At 36.7% G+C, this 26,835-nt stretch overlaps 1 protein-coding gene across 1 annotated transcript in view; it reads left to right on the top strand.

Moving 5' to 3' along the window:
- Window positions 1–5,958: 5,958 nt before the first annotated feature.
- The window catches only part of Arp8 (Actin-related protein 8), a 161,871-nt gene continuing 140,994 nt past the window's right edge, over window positions 5,959–26,835 (top strand). The window contains exons 1-2 of the mRNA XM_081742344.1: window positions 5,959–6,280; window positions 12,918–13,085. Coding sequence (XP_081598470.1) covers window positions 6,254–6,280; window positions 12,918–13,085 — 195 coding nt within the window. The 5' untranslated portion in view covers window positions 5,959–6,253. The remainder of the gene's footprint in view (window positions 6,281–12,917; window positions 13,086–26,835) is intronic.

The raw sequence follows: 26,835 nt of genomic DNA, 5'->3' as shown, positions 1-26,835 counted from the left end.
TAGTTATACAAACAGAAATGGAGATAAAGAAATACAAAATGAAAAGGGCGGTCCACAAGGTTCACTCTTGGGACCCCTGATGTGGGATATACAACTACAGCCTTGCCTGGCGAAAATGGCAAAGAATGAGTCAATAGATAGAATTGTAGCCTTTGCTGATGATATTGTAATAATAACCTCGGCAAATTCCAGAAGAGAAATAGAAACAAACTCTAACCAAGTAGTGGAAAGCTCTGAAAATAAATTAAAGCTATCAGCGAAAAAAACTAAGTTTAAGCTTTTTGGAACCAAATTAACTAGGGAACCACAAATAAAAATATTAAATGAAAAAATAAAACGAGTAACAGAATTTAAATACTTAGGCGTAACAATAGATGAAAATTTAAACTTTGAGAAACATGTACAATATATAGTTGAAAAAAGTAATAAAATTGCCAACAAACTAATGACAATTGGCAAAAATACATACAAGTTACCAAATAAAATATTAAAGCTATACCATGATACAATACTATGTGCGACTATGGCATACGCTCCAAGTCTATGGGTACATCGAATTTTCGAGAACAAAAAAATTAGAGATTCCATAAATAGACCTCAAAGAAAGTTACTTATAAGACTAAGCGGAGCCTTTAACACAGTACCAAATGAAGCATTATGTATAGTACTACATATAAAACCACTACATCTGGTAATACTACAAAGAGCAGCATTCTACTGGCTAAAAAAGAAAGAAAACGAAAAGCTAATAGATCTTCTTGGCAAGGCAGTAACAACAAAGAAGGAGATCGAAGAAACTACAGAACTTAGAATGGACAAACTCAAACAAAGCAAGAAGATTATGGGATATTATTCCAACAATTAATAAAGGGAAAAAGTTAAAACATCTAGATTCAAGTCCAGGTGTCATTCACTTTCTAAGTGGGCACGGCCCCTATGAAACTTACCTGTATAGAATAAAGGCCAAAGAGAATACAATCTGTGAATACGGCGAAATTGGAACACCAGAGCACCTCATCTTCTGGTGCCCTCTGACAGAAGATGTAATACCAGAGAGGGAAAATATCAGACGTAAAAACCTAATACAAATAATCGAAAACGAAAATGACTTTAACACCTTAAAGCGAATAGCAAACAGCTATTCTGAAATAAGAAGAAGAACTTATTACAATGAAAACGAATAAGCATTGCATAAATGTAAATAGAATTAGAGTGGATGTGTCTTTGAGTGTTTTTGAATGAATGAAATCTTCCGGACCGAAGAAAACCTTCAGGATGGCACTGGTATTCCGTGCCCCCCGGGGGAGAAGAGCGAGTGGATCATCGCATCCCCGGTTTACACCGGATGGAACTCCGGATGCGTATGGTCTTGTGTGTGTGCGTCGTATGTATGCTTTTGTGTTCGTGGTTTTTGGTTTTCGGGTTTTTGGGTGTACTTCATTGCGTCATGGACGATAAGTGAAGAGGAGTGTCTCAGAGATAGTGAACTTAGTGACCGCTTCAGTCGATCTCGGCCGAAATGACGGTCCCAGCCTGGGTGTGCGGGCGGAAGGACACAACGGACCAGGATCCACACTAAGTGCTCTGAGTGGGTTCTGGACCTCAAATCAGCACATACAGGACTGTGATATGGCATGGACACAAAACTGAAAACACTCACAGAATACTTCATGAATAACCATTAAAATTTACGTCATATAAGAGTGGAAGTTATTAGTGAAGTGAAATGTTAGTGTAAGTGTGTTCCGTGACCACAGAAGAGAACCAATCATACAGTGGAAAACCATAGTGATCTGTTTTGTTGTGAAAAGTGAAGAGGAGTGCAGTTTGATAAATAACCATAAAGCATACGGGAGAGGAACCATTCTCATACGGTGAAAACCGAAGAAAGAAGATGAAGCAATACATCATTAAATAAAACTTAACTAAATAATATAACAATTTAAATAATTAATAAAGAAATATAAAATTAGTAACCTAACTAATAAATGTATTAATACATGATAATAAATAATATAATAAACCATTAAATATGAATAAGAAACATAATTATAATATTAAAAAATAAAAATTAGAAACTAGGTAACTAAAAAACATAATAAGACTACAATCTTAAAAAATCATTTTAATAATTAAGAAAATAAATCCATCAGTAGGAAATAAATGGTTAAGAACTACAGGGAAATAAAATATAAAAATAAACAAATAATAGCAAAATAGAAGAGTAGATTAGTTAGGTAATATAGATAGGTAAGTAGATAAGAACTAATAACAATAGAATGTATTATTTAAATATTTTATATCGTATTCCATACTATTACAGTTGTTGGATCAGGAATTGAAATACTAAGTAGTATAGTTCAGGATAGGTGCAGATAGATTTAAGCTGAATAGCACTTTGCAAGAAAATTGTTATTTTTTTCTTTATAGTTTATTCTTGTTTGTTTCTTTGTTTTTTTTGTTTGTCTTGTTCTTATGCTGTGGTTCTTTTGTTCTTTCCCTTTTCACCTTTCTTCTTTCAAACATGGATATCCAATAAAGATAAGAAAACAAATAAATGGCAATGATGATAACCCGTTCCGGTCAAAAGTTTCAGATGCCGGATCTGAAAGACGGGCCTGAGCCAAAAAAATAAAAAAAAAAAAAACAAGGTGTCCCCTCCCTACTTATATCTATCATAGTCTGGGTTCTGACTCCCTCCCCCAGTTTTCACCGTCTAGATCCACCTCTGGCCAATGCCAGGAGAATTATTTACACGCAAACTGAGAAAGAATGATGTTTCAAGTATATTATTGAAAGGTTTAGAATCCGAGCCATTCAACAAGCGCTGATCTATGTCTAGTTACCAACGTAAAAATATCGTACAAAACGCAATTGAGGTTGTAGTCAAGACGAGACATTAGAGGGTAATAGCGACGATGTCACTTATGATTCTGAAGATACTGCTTTAGAAGTAAGTTGTACAATGTAAATTGGGGAGTGAAATATACCGGCTTGTAGAAGGAATCAGTGACGATGACTGTTCTTCAAGACATTGATTCATCGTTTAATTTTTCTGTATCAAGTGACAATGATGATGAAACGGGTGATGAGAGTTTTTCCACGGAGAGCGATGCGGATAAAAGAACTTTAACCGGTAAAATGTTTTTCGTATTCTGGCAAACTTTACAGATGTTATTTCATTTTTGCTTCATATGTCGCGCTCCTGTACATACCTTGAAGCACAAAATTATAGTCAGCGTTAAAAATTGCAACGAAGCGTGAAATGAACATACTTATGTTTGGGAATCGGAAGAATGATTAAAGAAAAGGTACTTAGGTGTTTCAGCAATCTCGTCCGCCATCTATTTACATGATATTGATTTCGAAATTTTAGTTTCTTCTGTGAAACGCTGAACTTTCTTTGTGGGAAAAACTACGTTTTATAATATTATAAAAACTTTTGTGCAGACCACCACCAGATATTATCATTTTCTATATGCAGATGACATTTCTAAGTCTTTGCAATCAGTTCTGGAAAAGGAAACCCCACGTAGAACATGACACCCAAGGATGTTATAAATAGAGGATCTGTCCATATGTATCTTCATCCTTTAAATCGATGAAGCCAAAAAACAACCGAGCATCGGCACGTCTGATTGGTTACTCTCGTTTCTGCCATCGTCTGATTGGCTACTTTCATTTCCGCCATGATTGTTGGCTCAAAACATTGCAATTCTATTGGGTGGAGTGGGCAGAGTAGGGGTGGCGAAACTGTGACGTATGGCTTCAAGATTTTGCTGTAAGGGCAGATCCTATATTTTATAAGATCCTTGATGCCACCACACCTCTCACAAACGAAATGCTTGGCACTGTGTATGCAAGCCTGCTCTCGCAGATTGACCACGTATGACCTCATCACAAAATCTTTTTTCTCCTCTTATTTGCTAACGAGTTAACGTATCACGATCAAACATACACCATTCCTTTTAGAATTTTCAACTCTACAAATGGAAATAGTTTGTAAAAAAATGTACATCTAAGTCGAACTGCTCCTTTAAGATACATAGTTACTAAGTTTTGGTGTTACTGACGACGGCTGACTTGAATCACAATTAACAACGGTCGAAAATATGATAGGAGAAACGATATTCATATTCATATTCATATTCATATTTATTTGCCTGTTCATAGCTTACAAATGAGGACAATCCTCAATTAAGCATTACAGTTGTCAGATATGATTTACATTCTCTATATATTATCAGTAAGATAAGTTTCCACAGAGTAATAGCTTTTTTTCTAACAATAATTCTAACAGAGTATTTCTGAATATCCGTTTTTCGTTAATGTCCTTATACTTTGTTGGTAATTTGTTATATAATTTTATACAATTCATATACACAGTTTTGCTAAAATTTGCATAATTCTGTTGGATAATATACATTACAATTCTGCCTAGTATTGTATGAATGAATCGTATTAGCTAAAGTAAATAAATCCTTGCTCGATTACATATATAATTGTGCGATATATATATAAACTAGGTAATGTCAATAATTTATATTTGTTTAAAAATATTTTTACATGAGGATCGTTCAGGCATACTAAACATTATTCTAATAATTTTTTTCTGTATTCGGAATGTACTAGCACTTATTCTCGAATTCCCCCAAAATATAACACCATAGTTTATTATTGAAAAAACTTTGCTATAGTATAAGGACATGACAGCTTCCTTGCACAAACTACCTTGCAACCTACGGAATGCAAAGCAGAGTGAACTGAGTTTAGTATTAATGTATTCAACATGAGTATTCCATGTTAAATCTTCATTAACATAAACTCCTAGAAATTTAATAGATGGTGTTTGACATAATTCTACAGTGTCTACAGTTATTGGTACAAGTTCATTTCTTTGGCCCGGATATAAAGTAACAACTAAGAAAAAGCAGAAGACTAGAATGGACGAAAGAAAGAAAAAAGAACGCAGTTCGTACATGGAATGACATTTAACAAATTCAGTATTATTTTCTGAACAAAGAGCGTAAGAAAATGGAAAGTCAATGAAATTGAGGATCGTTTTTTCAAAACTCGAAAGAGCACAATACCTTTTTTCTTTTTTTTTATAGCAACAATTGTATTTTTGTTCTTATTGTACATAACCGCTATCGAGTTCTGACAAAACGTTCATGATTTAGTATTCTATACACATGGTACATTTCGATATTTGTCAATTCTGAGTCCACAGCTCGATTGGTATACCAGAAAAAAGCATACCTCTGTTTTTCAAAATTTGCTCTATAGAGTTTTGAAAAAAAAAACGGTCTTTAATTCTTAGAAATGGTAAGAAGGATTGTTGTTCTATATGGAATACGAAAAACTAACAAATTTATTTCGCGAAAAGTTTGAGCAAGATAGCTCCCTAAATACGCCACTGTAACATTATTATCCAAACCATCATCAGTTTCTCCCTTAGGTGCATAACTTAAATTAAACATTGTGGAACATTAAACTTAAATTATTAAAATAGTGTCATTTGAATATAGAATCAAAACATGTAATGTATTTTCAGAAAATTATCTGCTTTTATTGATGCGCGTGCTGAAGTGAGTTGAGGAAAACCCATTTTAATCCATGTCAACAAAACACATACAATGACCAAAAAAAAAAAAAAAAAAAAAAAAAAATTGCAATTTTGTGATTTTCTTCATAAATACGTTTTCTGAATATTTTTCTTGACAAAAGATAGTTTTATAAAATGTTAGAATTAGGGTGTAGTCTCCTCTCGATGTTCTCAGAATATTACAAATGCCTTCATTTTTTCATACTAATATAACTCCAAACTTACGGCAAGCAACAGAATGAAAATATGAATCACTGGTGTATTTTTGATTCTTGGGTGAGCCAGTGGGCGAGTCGGTTCTTATTTGAATCACCTTTAGTAGCGCAGATTCGATTGAATGAATCAGTTGACTTTCCGTAACAAAACAATTCGTGGTGGCGTGTTTGTCAATACTTTATTTTCTCTGTGGTAGTAGTTTAAATTTGAGCTTTCTGTATTAAAAAGGAGAAACTATACCTTAAAATGAGTAGAAACAATTCCGTTGCTCCGCACAGTAGTTAAGTGTTCTTATTATCGTTGCTAATATGCATGCCTAAATAGTTAAATAATGTTCTGCTGTTAGTGCAAGGCACAAAAAAAAAAAAAAAAAAAAACAGTGAGGAGATTATTTTTGTGAGGATTGTAGGTTCATAAAAATACGCTGCTATTATGCCTGCATTCCAGGAAAACTTCGAGGTAAGTATTACATGAAGACCGTCAGTGATACATGTTTAACGGTAAGACTTCCCATTTATATCGGTGGTTTGCGTCATTCCACTGTAGAAAATACTGCTGTGCAATTGAGTATACGAATGTAGAAAACACACATCAGCATGTGCTAGGTAGTCACGACAAGGTGATATTGCATCTAATCCCCGTCAGGCGGAACAAAGCTGGAGATCCTATATGGAGGTACTTCAGTAGAGAGCAATCGCGTTAGCGATGGTGATTAGTTGCATAAAGGAAAATTCGTTTGTTCATCATTTTCTAATTTGATGCTTTTTTCTCATCGTTGGAATTAGAGTTGGGGGCTTGTGTATAGCCCGCTCCCCCCAGTTCATTGTCACCGGAACTGGAAGAGTCAGTACTACTACTACTTATATCGAGAACAGAACCTAACCAACCCCTGCGGGGCTTCTAACCCGTTTCTACTACGATTGCTACTAACTACCACTACTACTATTGCTACTAACTACTACTACTACTGCTACTATTACTACTACCGCTACTAAAGCTACTACTACTATTTATACTAAAGCTTCCTTACCGCAAGATTTACATCTTAAATCTTTATAACATGCGATTCCGATTCATTATGAACTAGTATGAATCGTTAGAACCACTATGATTCGTTAAAAATCACTGGGGGGAGCGGGCTATACTCAATCCGAGTTGGGGCCTATGTTTAGCAGAAGGGGTCCAGTTCTTTTCTCTAAAAAAATGTTACAATTTTGGTAATTTCTGTTCACTTTCGGTTAGTTTAGGGTAGGGTTGGTTAGTTTAAGTTAGGTTAGGCCAGTTTAGGTTACGTTAGGTTAGTTTAGTTTGTGTTATATTAGTGTAGGAGTCCCGCATAATTTTCGAAAAAATGATAGAATTTCGCTTATTTCTGTTAATATTACGTTAGTTTAGGTTAGTTCAGGCTAGCTTAAGTTAGTTTATGGTAGGTTAGGTTAGATTTGATTACGTTATGTTACGTCTAAGTACTTGCATCACTCATTTCTCCTGTAAATTTTGTGTTTTTTATGTGCTTCTGGACCCCTTGTACTAAACATACCCCAGAGTTGGCGTGAGTGGTTGTGCCATTACAAATACTTTTCACAATTTTTATGAATCTTGATGAAATACAATGATGTAACAAGCTTTGGGGAGCTTAAGATAATCGCAGTTTTTGGTACTTTCAGTTGAAAAGCGTTTCGACATCAAAAATGTTTTGGCTAATCTTCGCGCGTTCACTCGAGCACTAAATAGAAAACTTATAGGTAACATACAATGTGAAACATTTTTTCATGAGGGAATGAGAGTGTGAATATAGGTAATTAGTGTCAGTGCACAGCATATTGAAATGAACTTTAAATGATGGTTTCACTATTGTATGTGTAAGTGTGCTTTTTCACTTTCCTTGTTTATGCGTATAATCCCCGTCGCTGACGCGCCTCCTCCCTACGTACGCACCCCTCACTGCCGTTCGGGAAACCTGCTGCGCTCCTACCCTGACTCGGTTAGATACCATGCGTACTTTTTAGTGGCCACCTAGCACTGTAGTTTTTGTCGTATGTCCACACTGTATTTATACTAAGCCCTTCTAAAATGAAATGAATTGTTTGAGTTTATGTCGACTAGGCTAAAGGAGACGGTGATGATGAGAAATGGATGAAATCGTGGAATGTAGAAAGTGAGAGGAATAGGGAGAAACTCACGCACACGATGTTTGTCCACCACAAAGTTCACTTGGTGCGAGCTGGGATCGAACCAGGGACCCAAGTCACCAGAGCTGAACGCTCTAGTACTAAGCTACCGCGGCCCTTGCGAGCCCTCCTGAAGTCAGTCTGCAAGTAGTAATGGAGCTCCTCATTTAGTGCATGCTCTGCAAATGGAAATACAAAGGTCTGTACCAAAGGTAAACGCTCTAACACGGAGCCACCGCGTCTCCCCGTCTAATGCCTCTTTCGCAGATGGCGACCCCGGATAAGACACAAATGGATCTGTATTCAACGGTGTATTACTACTTACTTGATGTTGTTTTAGTTAATTTATTCCGAAGTTGGTCGTTCCCTTGATTTACGACGAAAAGCGTAATAACAGCAACGGAATTTTAAAAATAATAAATTTTTACGACCGCTTTGTAAGGGTATAATAGAGAAGGTAGAGTAAGGTAAGATTAAGTAGGGTAGGGTAGGGTCAGGTCGGGTTAGCGTAGGGTTAGGGAAGTTAATTTCTTGTTTCTGCGTAGGGTATCATTTGGAGCGTCTCTGTACACCTGCAGCCATGTCAAAATACAAATGCTCGTTAATTTCCCACAATCCAGCCTTCGCGAAGTAGTTCCCTCCGCTTGCCGAAGTCACATGTTTATAATCGGTTATAAAAGTAAATAAACACAACTTCCACTCTCCTTACATATTATCAAGTACACAAACGGGCATATTATCCATTTTTTTCTGGTGAAATTTCAAAACCTTGCTAGAAACTGACGACCAATTTTGGAACCTAACCCTCTTGTATATTTTACCTACAATTACTTCTGTTTCCTTTTTTCTTTCCTACATCCGTATGCATCTATGTAGTATTACAGCGCAAAATAGTACCCTCCAACTGTTAAGTGTTGCAAACTACGCACCACTCAGAAATTACCAAAACAATAAATCCTTACACTATCACGTAAATAAACTTTTAGGGGTGTTGTCCCCTTCAAAAATACCCCTTGTATATTAAAAATTACGAAACTCTTACAAAAATAATTCTTCATGTGTACTCTCCCATTCTATGAGGACTTACTTATATTCATGAACAATGCATTTCTTTTAGCATAATATACATTAAGTGAGGGACTTCATTACTAGGTACAGATAGATTTCACGCGGGCTGTATATAATACAGTGTGCACGTATAGCATATAAACTACAGTGCATAAAATACGAACCAACTTGTGCTAGGTAGCCACTAAAAACACAAATGCTATCTAACAAGGCAGAACAGGAACACAGCATGCAGGGTGGATTGATTTAAATCAGTCTGATTTAAATCAAATTTTGAAATAAATTAATTTGAAGTGAAAAGAACAGCCATATTGTTTAACTATAAGGTTTCAGATTTTAGAGCAGTCGAATCATACTGAACTAAAGTCTAGGACAACTTATATGCTAAGCTTCTAAAATATTATCTGATTGAAGTCTCTAAGTTTTGGACAATTCTGTTTTCTTCTCTTCGTAACATAAGGTTTGTAAATTGTTAACTATTGCACCAGGGAAATCACTGTTCGACTTTTAAGACGAAAATTCTTTTCTGAGTGCGTCTGTCTCTTTGTTCCCAGATAATATGGGCGATTTAGGGGGATCCGATCCCCTCCCTGAAACTTGAAAATTTGGTACGTTTTAAATAACTTTGGGCAAAATTTATGTATTTTATATGTATTAAAAAACTGAAGAAAATAAATCACTGGCTTTGGCCCTCACTTGCTCTATGTTTAGATGTATTAGTTTTAGGGTTCTTTAACAATTAATTTATTCTTTCGACATAATTATGATTGATGTACTGGGCAAGGCGAAGTTTGGTGGTTTATTTTTGCCACTGCTTTCCATCCGGTGAAGATGTCCTGATATAGGGGCTAGGGATCATAGTTTAGCCATATCTCAGGGGGTTGAAGGCTCCCCTACATTTTAATATCGACCTTCTGAGTTGTATAAAAGGTTACGTGTGTGTGTGTATGAAGTAACGGTGTTCGACCCCTCCTTGAATCTTATTAGTGCCGTTTGGCTATAAAGTTTGAATTATAGTGCGTGGGGACCTAGTTTAATGTAGATTTCTAACCACTTCAGTACGCACCGAGGTTCGAACTCGGAACCCTCTTTGATACAAGACGATGAGCTTAATAATTGTTTCACCGGGAAAATCACTATTCGACATTTCAGACGAAAATTCTTATGTGTGAGCGTCAGTTTGTTTGTTCCTATATAATACGCCCTTATTAGGCGTATATAGGGGAGTCCGATCCTCTCTCTGAAAGCGAAATAAACATATTTTATATATTCGTACCCCAAGCTAGTTTTGGATCGCTCGAATTTTTAAAAATATGTCTCTGCCAGATATCGATAACTTAAATTTTTAAATTTTTTAAAAAATAATGCGTTTTTCACCCTGTCAGCAGGGAGGTCGAGTGTCAGCGCGGGAGTGCATTCGTAGGGAACTGGCGCGTCAAGGACGGTGGCTGTACGCATAAACCAGGATAGTGGAAGAACACTTCATATGACATAAAATGCATGTCTTGTGTGTTGCCCAGCGTCGCCACACTTGTATTATTACTTTGTACACTGCCTTGACATATTACTTCACTTCATCACGTCTTTCTTATTTAGTGCTATCTGGTAAAGAGGACGCTTTCCATTTCGCATTTCTACTTTAGTATACATGTGAGATCCCAATGTATTTTCATTACATATGCAATCCTATTGTGAAATCAAGTAACGTATTTCTTTCGTGGATTTTACGAATCTACGCCCCCACCCCTAGACATATATAAAAAAATAGGTTTGCATCCAAACTTCTGCCCCATTTCAGTACATTCAGCAAATGCTTAGTTTTGGGGAGCCAGCCTTTTTTGGTAAAAAATGTTAAAATTACGCTAATTTGTCTTCGAGTTAGATTAGGTTAGGTTACTTTTAACCAGAATTTTCATTTACCTTCACGATTTGTATAAATCTGAGACTGCAACCAATAGTCCCTAAAGGCTTTTGAATATCCATACAGTGTATTTTTATTTCATTAACCTCTCAAATTACACACGAATCAATTATCCTTATGCAACATCATCTCATTTCTCCTGTAAATCTTCTGTTTTTTACTTACTTTTGGCTCCCACATCTAATCACAACCCGTACATTCAGTTCAGATGCAACTCCCCCTCTTATTAGTTCCGCTCTACATTTCTGTATTTTCCTTCGTTACACTCGCATATACGTTCTAGGTTAGTTAATAAAACAATGGGTTTGAAACGCTGTTGTATTATATTGTTTGTTTATGTAATGTTGTATCAATACGCGAACTTGTATATTCCAGAATTTAACTTCGTTTTTCTCCCTATATAATCTTTATCATCTTTTTGGTTACTCTTATGCTGATATTTCGTCTGATTCTGTTCATTCGTCCGTAAGTTTCTTTATTCGGGCCCGCCACCTGTATGAGTTGACCCATTGTTATTTCACAAATATTATAGGTCTCTATGAGAAGAACAAAAAGATCTGATTTTCAGAACTTGATATATATAAGTCACATCAAGTTAAGGCACATCACGTGTAATAATTGTTCAGAAATTATAATTCTTCCATTATTTTTCTTCTTATTGTCCTCCAAAAGATTTGCATTGAGCGGCATGGCAATAGCTGACTTAGTTTAGATGAAGTTCAAGGGAGCTACTAGAAGTACTTGTTTAAAAGTTACTTTTCTTTCACGATTTGCATATAAATGCAGCGTCCATAAAATTTACACTGTAAGATACACAAACTAACCTGTGCAATATGGCCCACTAAAAAGCACGTCCGAGACAGTGCGATGCAGTGCAGGGTGAACTCATTGGTTGTCGACATCATTCCATGAAAATGATACATCCGATAAGGATTCGCAGATCACATAAAAAAGGTTATTGGTTAGTAATCTTAACAAAGTGTACCAGAGTTTATCTTTGTTGAAGTTTTCTAATTTATTTCACCCACGGTTCACCCACACAGGAATAAAATGGTACTCTTCATACTGCAATTCTTCGTTCTCATAGTAGTGTGCCAATTGAAATACTCTTTTCATGGCACTATTACACTTTTACTTCCAGTTTGGTTAATTTTAAGTTTAAATATGTGGGGAAGGATGGATATTAACACCCTATTGAAATAACACCCAAGTAATTCTAGTAATACATAATGAATGCATATTAATGCACTGATTTGTATAAAAGAGCAAATATTCTTACATGTGTAGTGGATTATTTATTATTTTTCTACTATATATTTCTCAAACTTCATTATTTACCTATTCATATAGACACTATTTTCTGAATTACTTCTTGAACTACTTCTTAACTCATCGTTTTCTTCTCGTTTGGGAAAGAGGGTGGCTTGTGCACTTAAGATCGAAAGCACCCATTTTCTCATAATTTGTTCTGCGCACAATTTCCCAATTCTCTGAAGAAGAAAATAGGAATACTAATCTACTTTATTTCGACCTTAAGTGCAGAAGTCATCAGGAATTGAGTCCAGGTCTCCAGCTTATTCTGCCATTTCGTTGACCACTAGGCATTAACCATTTCACAAAGTATTCAATATCAATCTGCAGGAAAATGTTATCAGAATTGTTAGTTTCGTTTGTTTCATACTTGAATTTTCCGTCAACAGCGGCAACGAAGTACTAATTTTCGCCACTGCTGGGGTATCGTATTTAAAAAATATTGTAGATTTTCAAATATATTTTACTTCCCAGCTACTTCATTTGTAATTCCTAATGCGCCCAGCGTGCCTTGCTGAATAACAAAATTTACCTTTAAATTTGATTATAGTTACTAATTTGAAACTGTGTAATCCTTTTTTTTATATAATATTAGTAAATAAATTTTATTATTTTGATATTGCAGCAAATTCAGGCTCAAACAATTATAGTTATCCATCCTGGATCTCAATTCGTGCGTATTGGCCGAGCTTCTGACCTTAATCCACACACACTGCTCCATGCTGTTGCCAGAAAACGATTACCTGGTGGAACTCCGTTTGAAGACTCTCTCTTACCTCCAGATGTTCCAAGGGTAAGTAATGAAAAACGTATACCTTCATATTGGTGATTCAGTTAAGAAAATTGATGAGTCAATTAAAAGAAAAGTTAGCAAATAAATAAGGAAGAGAAGAGAGGATAGATAGCACACCAATGGACTATGGTTATATTTCTGTTTGTAATGCGAAAATAAGTGAAAGCCCGTATGTGCTGGTCATTAGTCAGTGAACATAGTTTCATATGAACTATTGGACAATACAGGATGATCAGTACAAACTTCTTGTGTTGATACCTCCCAACATGGAGTTATCATGTTGAAAATTTTCGAACGCCCTGTATAATAGTGTAGAATAAAATATAATATAGGATATGTAAGGATGTAATGTTGTCATTTAATTTTCTTGTAATATTAGAAGGTAGGATTAAATTAGGACGTGCATTAAAATAGGTTTAGGATTTTATTTCGTATTTAACGTCTATGTTTTGTTTATTTCTATCTTAATTTCCTATATTTCTTTAATAATATTCTGCTTATTTCTTTTATTTTCTATTGTAGAACGCTTTTCCTATCTCCAAACATTCTGAAAATTCTCCCAAAATTTCCTTTAAAAATTTTATTCTAAAATTATTCTTCATAAAATTCTTTAGATTTTCAGCCATCTTGATAGAAAATCGTCAAGATTCACTCGGTTTTGGTGCATCATCTTCAATCTTGTCTTGTGTGACGTCAGTAGCACAGATTTACAGAATTATTTATAATTGGTCGCTTTCCTTTGAACTCTCTGATAATTAGCTCATCTTCAATCTTCAGACTGTTACGTCACATTGTTGTTGTACTGTAATGGCGTCAGCCTAAGAGAGCAGTCCTCAGTTACTGCCCGTCAGATATTATCGGCATAAAGTGGTAAAGGAAGCCGCTCCAGAACGGTTTTTTTCTACTAAAAGATCTAAAAAGGTTCGATTGCAAAATTTGCGATATTTTTGTGTTATTTGTTTGAACGGAACGGAGCGAGTAGCGAGGGAAATTAGTGAAGCGAAGCAGCCCAATGTTGTAAATTGTCTGTATGAACTATGGACGGAATCTGATTTCTACATAATTGGATCCTGATTTTTTGGAAGAACCGTGATGGTTAATAGACATTAACTGGTTCAGGTTGGACTGTATATTATAAAGGATGTGAGTGATAGTTGTTTTTCTTCTGGAACCATGAAATTCATCACAAAACTAATAAGAATGGTTAACAGGAACTGGTACTCGTAAGGACAACCATTGGATTCTTCTTGCATATAAACTCATCCGAACTGTAAGTAAGGTTTACTTTATTTCTGAAGTGGTTTCAATCGAAGTAACTTGGTAGCCTGGATTTATAAATATTTTCTTTTTAACCTCGAAATTCACCAAGTTATACAGTTGGAATATGGTGTTCAGTGAAGCATAATAATATAACTATGTCTTCGTAAATTCCTTTCCCGTAGGATCTATACAATTACTGAGACAATATGTGACGGCTTAGGCTTATCTATAAAGGGGGGGGGGGGGGATAAAAGGTAGAACAAAATACTAACGGAATATACATGAGAGTGTAAAATTCTCATTTAGAGTGACCATCTAAATTCCTGTTATTCAAAGAAAGCCTAAAATGTGTGTAAGGTTATATGCAGTATTCTTTATTATTGTTGTGATTTTTTTTTTTTTTTTTTTTTTTATTTGGCTATGCATCGTTTGGCTGTCCATTAGAACCAAGCTAGACAAATAAAATAGGAATGACGTTCTCCGGTATAGAACATATATTCAATATATTTTATTTTTCTTAAAAGTTTTTTTTTTAACCTTAACGTATCCGTAAAGTATGAGAAAATAAACCGAAGCTGTACTTTGATAAAAGAAGCACGATGGGTCGTTTTGTCACAAGTTTTCGATAGGGGCAATCGGTTTTCTACACCGTGCGAACATTCATATAAATTTTTTTTTTAAGTAACAAATTCCCATTAAAAAGAAATGTGGCCTGGACTGCCAACCAAAGCGTTTTACGTTATAAAACAAATTTGTTGGTGTGAGTGTGTAGTGTGAATGTGTCTTAGGTTAGTGTAGGTTAAGGATTTAGTGATTTCATGTGTATTTTTTGTAATAGAATGTGTAGGCAAGAAATGAGTAAATATGGGAAAAGGGTGCCTAGTAATAGTAGCTGCTGTGAACAGCTAAAACATAAGATTTATGATTTTTTTAAAAAAAATGAAAGATATGAATGCCAATGAGAGGCACTTTCCTTGATATAGTCGAGAATAAGTGACTATTAATAAAATTATTAAATAATGGGAATATGTAAAATAAATTGAAAGTAATGAGAGTATGTGTGCATGTAATATTTTAAAATGTCTGGTCACGAATTGTGACATGCACGGTAAAATAGTTCTTTAAAGTGTAATGCGATGTATTGTTGTGCCCCTAAACTAAATGTAAACAGTTTGTATAGAGCTTCGGTGAAACAAGTAAAGCTTCTGGTTGACAATTATGTTGTTATTCCATATAACAAAGATACAGTAGAGTAGAAATTTTTTATAGTAAAACATGATTTAGTCGAGATCAAAATAGTGCGTCTTCCTATCAATCTGATAAATGAATCATCGAAGGGAAAATGATATGAGTGAAACGTTACGGGGAACCCATCAGTGAATGTCACGAATCCTGAGATTTTTTTTTTTTATTTTTATTTACTTTTCCAAATTTTCGAGTTTCTTTATTTATATTTTTTTCCGTTGCGCAAACTTCATTTAGATAATACACTTGTAGGGCAGGTCTTCTGAGTTCGATTCTTTCTCCCATGACTATGGAGCGAGTGAGTGCATTCTCGGTTGCGAGCTATTCTTCTGTGATGGCCACATAGACTTGTAGCTGATTAAACTGGTGATATACTCAAACGCACCTTGGTCCCGAGAAAGCGAACATCTGAGAACAACAGTAGACACGAATACACACATAAACAAACAATAGAAAATTTATTACTAACAAAATTGGCTACGCCAGCCAGGATGATATCCGGTGATGGAACTTGTAATGTTTCGATTATATCATTCTCAAGGAACGATGGTCACAAAAAAAAAAAAAAAAAAAAAAAAAAAAAAAAAAAAAGCGAGTTGAAGAAAGTGGTAAATCTTTATAGATAAGCAGGAATAGTTGCATATTGTCTGAGTAATTGGTAGATCCGGGGAATTTTATGAAAGTTTGTAAAAAGGGAAGAGAAAATATGTCGTGTAAAAAGTTAAGTGAGACCAATCAGTCTGTGGACAAGTATAGTTGTTGTGACGAACTAATAGAAGGAGTAAGCGTGTTTTGTGACGATTGTCAATTGTGGATTCATTCCCAATGCCAGGGATTATCGGAAACGGAAGTCACCGAACTGCAACAAAGTGTGGAACCGTGGTATTGCGAATATTGTACTGTAAAACGCGCGGCACAGGTAGACTTGCCGGCGTCCAATCGAGAAAATGACACGGAGAGGGGTTCACTTGTAGTTCCTCCGCAGGTGACCGAGGTAGAAAATGATACTGCAGTGCAGGAATTGGTAGAGTCACAGTCCACGTCTAACTTAGCTGAACTTTTACAGCAATTTACTCAAACATTAAGTCTAAAATTTGATCAGAAATTTGGTAATGTTAGTACTCAGTTAGAACAAGTCAATGCTAATATGAACAATCAGTTAGAACAAGTTAATGCTAATGTGAATACTAGATTCGAAAATGTAAACTTTGCGTTAGGGCAGATAAATGACAGATTTTCTAAAGTAACTGATAGCATTCAGGATCTCAATAATCGGTTTGAACAGTTTAAGTTAGAGACAAGTACCATTATCACAGAGAAGTTCGACGTGTAAGTAAAGACGTGAAGGAGGTACGTCAAGACGTCCAGGACCTTCAGTCCACTTTCACAAATTATCGCGAAACAATGGATGAGCGCGTAACGGGTGTGGGAAAGAAGTTGCGTCTGTCGGAATGCACCGTGAATCGTAGATGTGACTCTCTAGCTAAGGAAATTTCACGTCTCGAATCACAACAAAAAGACGACTATCGGCAACTTGAGATCAAAGTACAGACACTTACGAACCGCGTCATGAATAGAGTACCTAACGGAAATAGGAAACGTTTGTATACTGGATCCGTTGATTCAGACGGCTCAGATTCTGATGCTTTAGTGGAGGTTCCAGTATCTTCGGTTGGGGAAACTGCAGCCATCACTACAGTGACGGTGTCAGGCTGCCTGTCAACGGCCAGGGATGCAATTTGTGGAAATGTCACCCAACTTTCCAGTCACATGCCAAATGAGGTGGTGAGACGGATGAATGAAAGAATTGATGGAAAGAGAAACGAAGGGGTAATTAGGCGCGTTCCTTTGACAAGTGTGACCTGTCTGCCACATCAGTATTGCCAAATCACGCATGTTCCACTAATGTCAGCTCAGGTTATTCCGAGTGGGGTGCGTACGAGCGTTGGAGTTCTGGAGGAGGGGCACAATCATACGGGGACTACCATCTCCGAGAAATCTTCATTAGGTCAAAATTTAAATAATATTGTAACTTTTGGACAAAATTCACCGACGGAAAGGGGCCCCGTATTAGAGTGTGGCACTCCTCAGAACACCAATGGACGTGCGGACACAGCAAACTGCAACAAACATATCAGTATCCGATTGTCAGAAATTCGGAACTTACCCATGTTTACAGGGGAATTCGGACAAGCTAGTTTATTCCTCGAAAACTTGGAACAGACTTTCCAATTGTTAGAGGCTTCTGACCGAGAAAAATTATTATTATTGCCACGTTGTTTGACAGAGGGGGCTAGAGCTTGGTATAAAACGGTCGAAGAACAGATACGAACCTACGATGATTTTGTTCGATTATTCAGGGACAGTTTTCTCTCCTTACGGATGGAGCGCCTACAGAAGAAATTTGTACAAAACATGCGATATGACCGGTCGAAATACCCTCGTTTGAGAGACTTCGCCTGGAAGGTGATAGCGGAGTATTATGCGGTCGTGCATCATCCGGATGAAGGGGAGCTAATCGAAATTCTGCTTGACTGTTTGCCTCCGAATGAGTCCAAGCTATTAAGAGCTGTGGAACCCAAATCCACACAACAGTTAATTTTAAAATTAACCGAATTAGAGGGTTATCCAGAACACACTGGAGCTGTGACTGAGAAAAAATGGAGGAAACCTTTCGTACGACAAGTAATGGTCCAAAAGAAGTTTGGAAAAGGAGGGAAACAAACCAAGGAGTCGTCCTCACAAACCGAAGAGACTAAGGAAAAAACTCTGATGAGTAATTCACGAGATTCCTCCAGTACGGAAGAGTGGAAATCACGATATCCTTACAGGAATCGATGGAGGAACGGAAATTCCTACAACCGAAATATGAGAGGTCGTGGCCCGGGAAGACCGCGGTATGACCCATACCGAGAGGGGCCAGGAGTAGCCTATGGCTATGGAAATAGTGGAGAATACGGGAATTACCCAAGTGGATCCCAGGTTTTCCCAAATGGAAATGGAACTTCTGGTGGGATGCGTGCGAGTCCGCCATATGCATCGGGTGTACCACCACCTGGAGGGGGTAGTGTACCCCATACAACACCTTCCCCAGGGGTGAACATGGCGACTGTGGCGGGATCGTGCCCATCTCACCCGCCATTCGCACCAACGTCAGTCGGAAGTCAAACGAATGGAAACTGGACGGGAAATGCATATCGCAGTTCTCAGTAGGGGAGATTGCGAACTGCGAGATGGATTCCCTGACTCCCCAAGAAGAAGAAGAAGAAGACGGTAACGTCACTTTGTGTAAAGTTTCGACCTATCAAAATTCATGTTTGGCGGATAATCTTGTTTTGGATAGTAAACCTTTAGTCAATTCAAAATTGAACGTTTCGAGAGATATAGAAATTTTGGAACATCGCACAATTGCTCCTGTGTTTTCGATTTGCTTCGTGATCGATGAACGGGAATGTGAGAGTGATGGTAACCGAGGGGTCATTCTCACATACCCGTCACCGACATTACAATGCTCGATTGGTGGCTTATCTCTCATCTGTATGCTGGATTCTGGTGCGGATATCTCACTTCTGTCTATGGATGCGTGGAGAAAGATTCAATCAGTGTATCCATCTGCTAAGTTACGCCCAAATACTAACTTAACGTTAAAAGGATTTGCTGGAGATGAAGTTCATCATGTTAAAGGTTTTCAAGTGTTGAATTTAACCATTCAACGTCATATTTTTGAAGTGCCAATGTACGTGGTAGCCAAATTAAAACCCGATTGTATTTTAGGTTACCCTTTCTTTATTAGATACAAAGTTCTCCTGGATTGTAAATCGCGGAAAGCTTCTTTGGAAACAGATTCATCAGAAATGGTAACGTGGGATCTAGAACAACCAAATCGTTGTCTGGTCGCAATTGCTGATACTTCAAAAGAACATCTAGAAGAGACTTTATTCACACCTTCGGTTACAGTAGATGATATTCAGGCGTACATCTCAAAGCGTTCAGATCTTCAACCCGAACGTAGGCAGCAGCTGGCTAAATTACTCTTAAAGTACCGACGTTTGTTTACGGAGAATCCGCGAGTGGTTAAAGTGGAACCGTATCGCATACAGCTCTCCGACGACTCACCAGTGGTCGGAAAGATGTATCCGGTACCAGTTCATCTTCAAAAGGAATTTGAAGAGGTGCTGGGGAAATGGTTGCGTCTTGGAATCATTATTGAGGGACCATCTCCCTATCGATCCCCAGTTCATGTGGTTCGGAAATCCTCGGGCTCACTGAGGCCAGTTTTGGACCTGAGAGGACTCAATGAGAAGGTCATCTGTCCAAAAATCCAAGTTGAACCCATTCCAGATCTTATTGCTCGAGTCAGTGACGCATCTGTGTTTTCAAATTTAGATTGTACCCAATCCTATCATAGTATTCCTTTGCATCCAGACAGTTACAAGTACGTCAGCTTCGTTTATAAAGGTCATCAATATCAGCTAACGCGTTTAACTATGGGTCTTAAATCATCACCGGCGATATTTCAATCAGTCATGCATTCATTGTTCAGGTTATCATCGTTTAAAGAATATCTCATTATATACTTGGATGACGCTCTAAGTTTTTCATCTTCTTTCGACGATCATTTTCATCATCTGGAGACTGTTTTCAAAATTCTTCATTCAGCTAACCTCTCGTTAAATTTTCATAAATGTAATTTTCTTGCAACAGAAATTCCTTTCCTCGGACACATCATGTCTGGGACTTCAGTGAAGATACATCCTAAGAGTAACGAAGCCATCAGATGCTTCCCTCTTCCACGGACGAAGAAAGCTCTACAGAGATTTCTTGGTCTTGTGGGATGGCGGAAGCGACATTTCAAAAACTTCGCTGAATTAACAGCTCCTTTTTATGACTTATTAAACAAGGATCGGAAGATTGAGTATTCATCAGAATTATTACAGCGATTCGATCATCTTCGAGATCTCTTAAGTAGTCCACCAGCGCTGGCTCAACCAGATTTTTCGTTAAATTTTCACATTTACAGCGATGCCTCTGCAGAATGTCTTGCCGGATTCGCGGCGCAATTTCCTCCTGGTCATGATTTAGAGGTGATTACTTACGCGAGCAGGCGAATTAAACCACATGAGATCTCTTTATCCATCTTCCAGCTCGAATTGGCAGCAGTTTTGTTTCTATGCGAGAAATTTTCTTATTTCATTCTAGGGCGACGGACGAGTGTCCACTGCGACAACGCCGCCGTAACCTATGCTTTTGGTCTTCGTAACCTTGACGCCCGAACCACTCGTTTGATCTTAAAACTCCAACGTTTCGATCTCCACTTCGTGCACATAAAGGGCTCGGATAACGAGATTGCCGATTTACTCAGTAGGTCTCCTCCTGACATACCGGAAGTGAAAGAAGAGCACTTCATCAATTTTCTGACATCTGCAGATTCGATCTTCTTGGATCTTACAGAGGTAAAACGAAAACAGCAACAGGATGCATATTGTGAGAAGTTGTATAGCATCTGGAAGGATTGTCATAACAATACACGAATTTGTAAAGAAAATGGTTTGATTTATTTTCGATCTCCACGAAATTCCCATTGGTTACTGGTCATTCCTGCCAGTATGACAAAATCAGTTGTTTCGGCGATTCACAACCGTGGACATTTGGGAGTAAAGCGATGCTTATCTTTCGCCAAGGCTATGTTTCACTGGAAAGGAATGCGTGAAAGTTTCACTCAGTATATTCAGGAATGCCTTTCCTGTGCACGCACCAAGTATTCGTATCGGGTGATTCGGAAGGGATCCTATCATGTAGAGGCCTCTTCTCCTCATGAGAAGCAATGCTTAGATCTGGTAGGACCACTCCCGAATAGTCAGGGATACAAATATATTCTCACGATTTTGGACGTTTACAGTCGCTTTGTGTGCTTCTTTCCACTGAGAACGGCGCACGCAAAGGAGATTGTGGCGGTCCTTGAGAGGAGATATTTTTATAATCTACCTTATCCCAAATACTTGGTGAGTGACCAGGGCCCGCAGTTCCTCTCGCGAGTCTGGAAGGAGTTTTACCAAAAACATCGGGTACAACATATACTGACCACGCCTTATCATCCTGCTTCCCATGGCATTGTCGAAAGAAGGCATCGAGACCTCCATCGGATACTTCGTCTATATTGTCATGATAATCAAGCCAGATGGAGCTATTATCTCAAGGAGGCGCAAGACTTATGCAATCATTCAATGTGCGAATCCCTGGGATGCACTCCGGCGGAGATATTCCTCTCTTACTCAGCTTCTCAGGATTTTAAACGAAATTTCTATTGGCCAAAGGAGTCTGAATCCGTACCAGACGACAAGAAATTCGTTATTTCCATACCTGCGGTAATACCGAAAAAAGAAAGGAAAGAAGAAGAAAAGAAAGGAAAAGATGAGATAAAAGAAGGTTCTCTGGTAATGTTAAAGACCCATTACTTATCATCGGTACCAAAGAAGGTATTCTCAAAATTCATGTTCACATATCTCGGACCATATTTGGTAACTAAACTTTTCAGGAATTCAGCTCAACTTCAAACATTATCAGGAGAGAATATTGGAGTGCAAAGATATGACAACCTAAAACTTTTTCGATGTTCAGATCTGAAACGACAACAACTTCTTGGCGAGGCAGAGAATCCATGAAAGCTCAAAGGCGTAAATAAAACATTTTAGGATTTTGATTAGGTTAAGAGATTTAGATTAGTATAAATGATGTTTATTTCCTTTTAGTGTAGATAAATGATGTTAGTGTATTCATGATGTAAGAAAAAAAATTTTTTTCCAAGGACCGCGGAAGATGATACCTCCCAACATGGAGTTATCATGTTGAAAATTTTCGAACGCCCTGTATAAGTGTAGAATAAAATATAATATAGGATATGTAAGGATGTAATGTTGTTATTTAGTTTTCTTGTAATATTAGGAACTGGTACTCGTAAGGACAACCATTGGATTCTTCTTGCATATAAACTCATCCGAACTGTAAGTAAGGTTTACTTTATTTCTGAAGTGGTTTCAATCGAAGTAACTTGGTAGCCTGGATTTATAAATATTTTCTTTTTAACCTCGAAATTCACCAAGTTATACAGTTGGAATATGGTGTTCAGTGAAGCATAATAATATAACTATGTCTTCGTAAATTCCTTTCCCGTAGGATCTATACAATTACTGAGACAATATGTGACGGCTTAGGCTTATCTATAAAGGGGGGGGGGAATAAAAGGTAGAACAAAATACTGACGGAATATACATGCAAGTGTAAAATTTTCATTTAGAGTGACCATCTAAATTCCTGTTATTCAAAGAAAGCCTAAAATGTGTGTAAGTTTATATGCAGTATTCTTTATTATTGTTGTGATTTTTTTTTATTTGGCTATGCATCGTTTGGCTGTCCATTAGAACCAAGCTAGACAAATAGGATAGGAATGACGTTCTCCGGTATAGAACATATATTCAATATATTTTATTTTTCTTAAAAGTTTTTTTTAACCTTAACGTATCCGTAAAGTATGAGAAAATAAACCGAAGCTGTACTTTGATAAAAGAAGCACGATGGATCGTTTTGTCACAAATTTTCGATAGGGGCAATCGGTTTTCTACACCGTGCGAACATTCATATATTTTTTTTAAAGTAACAAATTCCCATTAAAAGAAATGTGGCCTGGACTGCCAACCAAAGCGTTTTACGTTATAAAACAAATTTGTTGGTGTGAGTGTGTAGTGTGAATGTGTCTTAGGTTAGTGTAGGTTAAGGATTTAGTGATTTCATGTGTATTTTTTGTAATAGAATGTGTAGGCAAGAAATGAGTAAATATGGGAAAAGGGTGCCTAGTAATAGTAGCTGCTGTGAACAGCTAAAACATAAGATTTATGATTTTTTTTAAAAAAAATGAAAGATATGAATGCCAATGAGAGGCACTTTCCTTGATATAGTCGAGAATAAGTGACTATTAATAAAAATATTAAATATTGGGAATATGTAAAATAAATTGAAAGTAATGAGAGTATGTGTGCATGTAATATTTTAAAATGTCTGGTCACGAATTGTGACATGCACGGTAAAATAGTTCTTTAAAGTGTAATGCGATGTATTGTTGTGCCCCTAAACTAAATGTAAACAGTTTGTATAGAGCTTCGGTGAAACAAGTAAATCTTCTGGTTGACAATTATGTTGTTATTCCATATAACAAAGATACAGTAGAGTAGAATTTTTTTTATAGTAAAACATGATTTAGTCGAGATCAAAATAGTGCGTCTTCCTATCAATCTGATAAATGAATCATCGAAGGGAAAATTATATGAGTGAAACGTTACGGGGAACCCATCAGTGAATGTCACGAATCCTGAGATTTTTTTTTTTATTATTTACTTTTCCAAATTTTCGAGTTTCTATCTTTATATTTTTTTTCCGTTGCGCAAACTTCATTTAGATAATACACTTGTAGGGCAGGTCTTCTGAGTTCGATTCTTTCTCCCATGACTATGGAGCGAGTGAGTGCATCCCCGGTTGCGAGCTATTCTTCTGTGATGGCCACATAGACTTGTAGCTGGTTAAACTGGTGATATACTCAAACGCACCTTGGTCCCGAGAAAGCGAACATCTGAGAACAACAGTAGACACGAATACACACATAAACAAACAATAGAAAATTTATTACTAACAGTGTTATATAAGGAAGAAACAGGAATGCATTTTAACACTCTGCTTAGTACTTTTAATAATAATAATAATAATAATAAAACTGTTCTAATTGGACATGGCTAAAACGCTGCTCTTTTATTTATTTTTTTGTTTATCATTTCTAATACTCATTATGAGCGTAGAATTGCATAAAATAATTTTCCTATGCAGTAGTATATAAATGTCCATAAGTGTTTGTAATATCAGGGCTCATTTTTACAATAAAAAATATGAAATAAAATAATGTGTTTTCTGTATGATGTTCACTTTCCTTCGGACTGTGGACTATGTAAATGTATCATTGACTGGTGGTCGCGAACCTTCTGGGCCCAGTGCAGGCATGCTACCAACAATCACCGATCCATTCACCAATCCAGTTGTCTCCGGAAAATAGAACTCAAATTTGCCCAAATAATATGATTTCAGGTCCTCTTCCATCTCAAGTCGCAGCCCGGCATCCAGGCGTGCAGTCTGTCATCCGTGACCCTTCGAGTAAAAGGATGCAAACCACAAACTACCGACAGAGGAAATCGACCTCCCCGTCGAGTAGGCAATGAGTACTATGGAAATCTTAAATTTAGTCTATAATGGCCCTATCAGACAAAATAAAATACTTTCAATACAATCCCAAACTGAATTTAGCGCAACGGAATATATATATTCCAGATATATATTCCAAACTGAAAGTTTGGAAAAAGGAAAAATGATTATAAACTGAAAGAATGAATTTCTTCAGGATTCGGTTATTTTCGTCTCCGGTCACACTAAGAAATCACCTCTTTTGTTTTCTTCACAGCTGTACTATTCAAATTTTCTAGAGAGTGTATTGTTCACGTACTGCTCTGAACCTCATCAATATTTCATACACATTGCACATTACTCTATTCTCAGTTGCTTAAATTTAAGTAAAAAGTTTATCTGTTTGGAAGAAGATCAAATATTCTATCCACGACTCATACACTTTATTTCTATAATCAAGTAGGCGCGGTGGCTCAGTGGTAGAGTGTTCACCTCCGGTGCTTGGGGTCCCTGGTTCGATCCCAGCTCGCGCCGTGTGGACTTTGTGGTGGACAAACACCGTGCTCGTGGGTTTTCTCGGGGTTCTCCCGTTTCCTCCCACTTTCTTCATTCCACCATTTCACTCATCTCTCATCATCACCGTCTCCTTTAGCCTAACCGGCATAACCATGGGACGTAAAACTTAAAGATTTCATTTCATTTTCATTTCATTTCTATAATCAATAGAAGTTTTCATAACATAAAGTTTGCAGGAAAATATGTTTTAAAAAAATGCTTTTTTGGGAGGTAAAGTGGCTTTTTCGTGTGATTTATGCTTTGCATTGGCAGTTTTCTTTAAGAAAAATATAAAAATAAATGGAAAAAGCCAGAAACTTGTTACTCATTACTCTTCTGAAAGCTTCAGTATTTGCTGCCACATGTGAAACAGTCAGCTTTATTCTCACTTCAGCTTTTATTCTTTCTAAAGCACAGTGGATGGTTGGTAGATGCTTAAGCTCTCAAGGTGGGGTTGAGAACCCTTCTGTGTCTATTCTTTCTTTTATCATAATAGTCTTGTAGTTTTCTCTCGTAATAGTTAACGCTCCACTCAACATTGTGTGTGTGTGTTTGTGTGGTTCATCATGTTCGTCTTGTGTTATGCTTCTTGTATGTTCTTCTTAAGAGTAGGTGATGAATTTGAATATTTCATGGCTTTGAGAACTCTCAATGCTAAGTTAAATATAATCTGGGATGAAGAAATTCAGAAATAGGCCAGAACTGGTTCCATATACTCAGAAGCTTCTTACATCTGCTAATCTGCTTACCGTAACTACAAAGCATACTTAGAAAACCTAAGAAAGGAGGAAGCTTAAAAGGTGAAGGAAGAAAAAAAAAAAAAAAACGAAGAGAGAGGTGATGGAAAAATTGACAAAGGAAAAAAGGGGCACTATGAGATTTTGGTCCCTTTTTCATGTGGTTTTGGTCACTTTTTCCTGTGCTTTTGGTCACTTTTCAACTATTTGCAAGAGACCAGACCACTATGAGGCCTGTAATATAATAAATTACTCAAGCTCCCTTTTCTGAATCAAGTTACATCCAAATATTCGGTTTTAACTACGGCTGTCTATTGTAGTACAGTTTTTATTAGTTAAAGACTCAGTAAAGAAAGACAGCTAACTTTAATTGGTTTCGAATTAGCCTAAAAATTATTAATTGCGACCATATAAATATCTAATAGATGTGTTTGGTTTCATCAATGTTGCCAATTCAGTAATTGAAATACTAGATCTGATGACTTGACTGACGTGAACAATTTAAAAGATATCAAATAAGCAAATAACGCTATATATTCTAATTAAAAAGAAAAAAAAACAAGTTTTACAAATCTCTAGGATAAATCTATTACAGATGAATCCTATTTCTTTTCTTTTTAAATGCGGTTGTATTAATGGCATTGTTTTATAAATCACTCCAAGGGATTTTTGTTTCCTTCCATAAACATTTTCTTAATTTATTTTAACTTTTTTTTTTTTTTTTTTTTAACGAA

The sequence above is a fragment of the Thermobia domestica genome, chromosome 2 (genome assembly GCF_964235325.1).
Source record: "Thermobia domestica chromosome 2, izTheDome1.hap1.1, whole genome shotgun sequence".
NCBI classification, from domain to species: Eukaryota; Metazoa; Arthropoda; class Insecta; order Zygentoma; family Lepismatidae; genus Thermobia; species Thermobia domestica.
The sequence above is the reverse complement of the archived record's forward strand: the minus strand, read 5'-3'. Positions and strand labels throughout refer to the sequence as shown.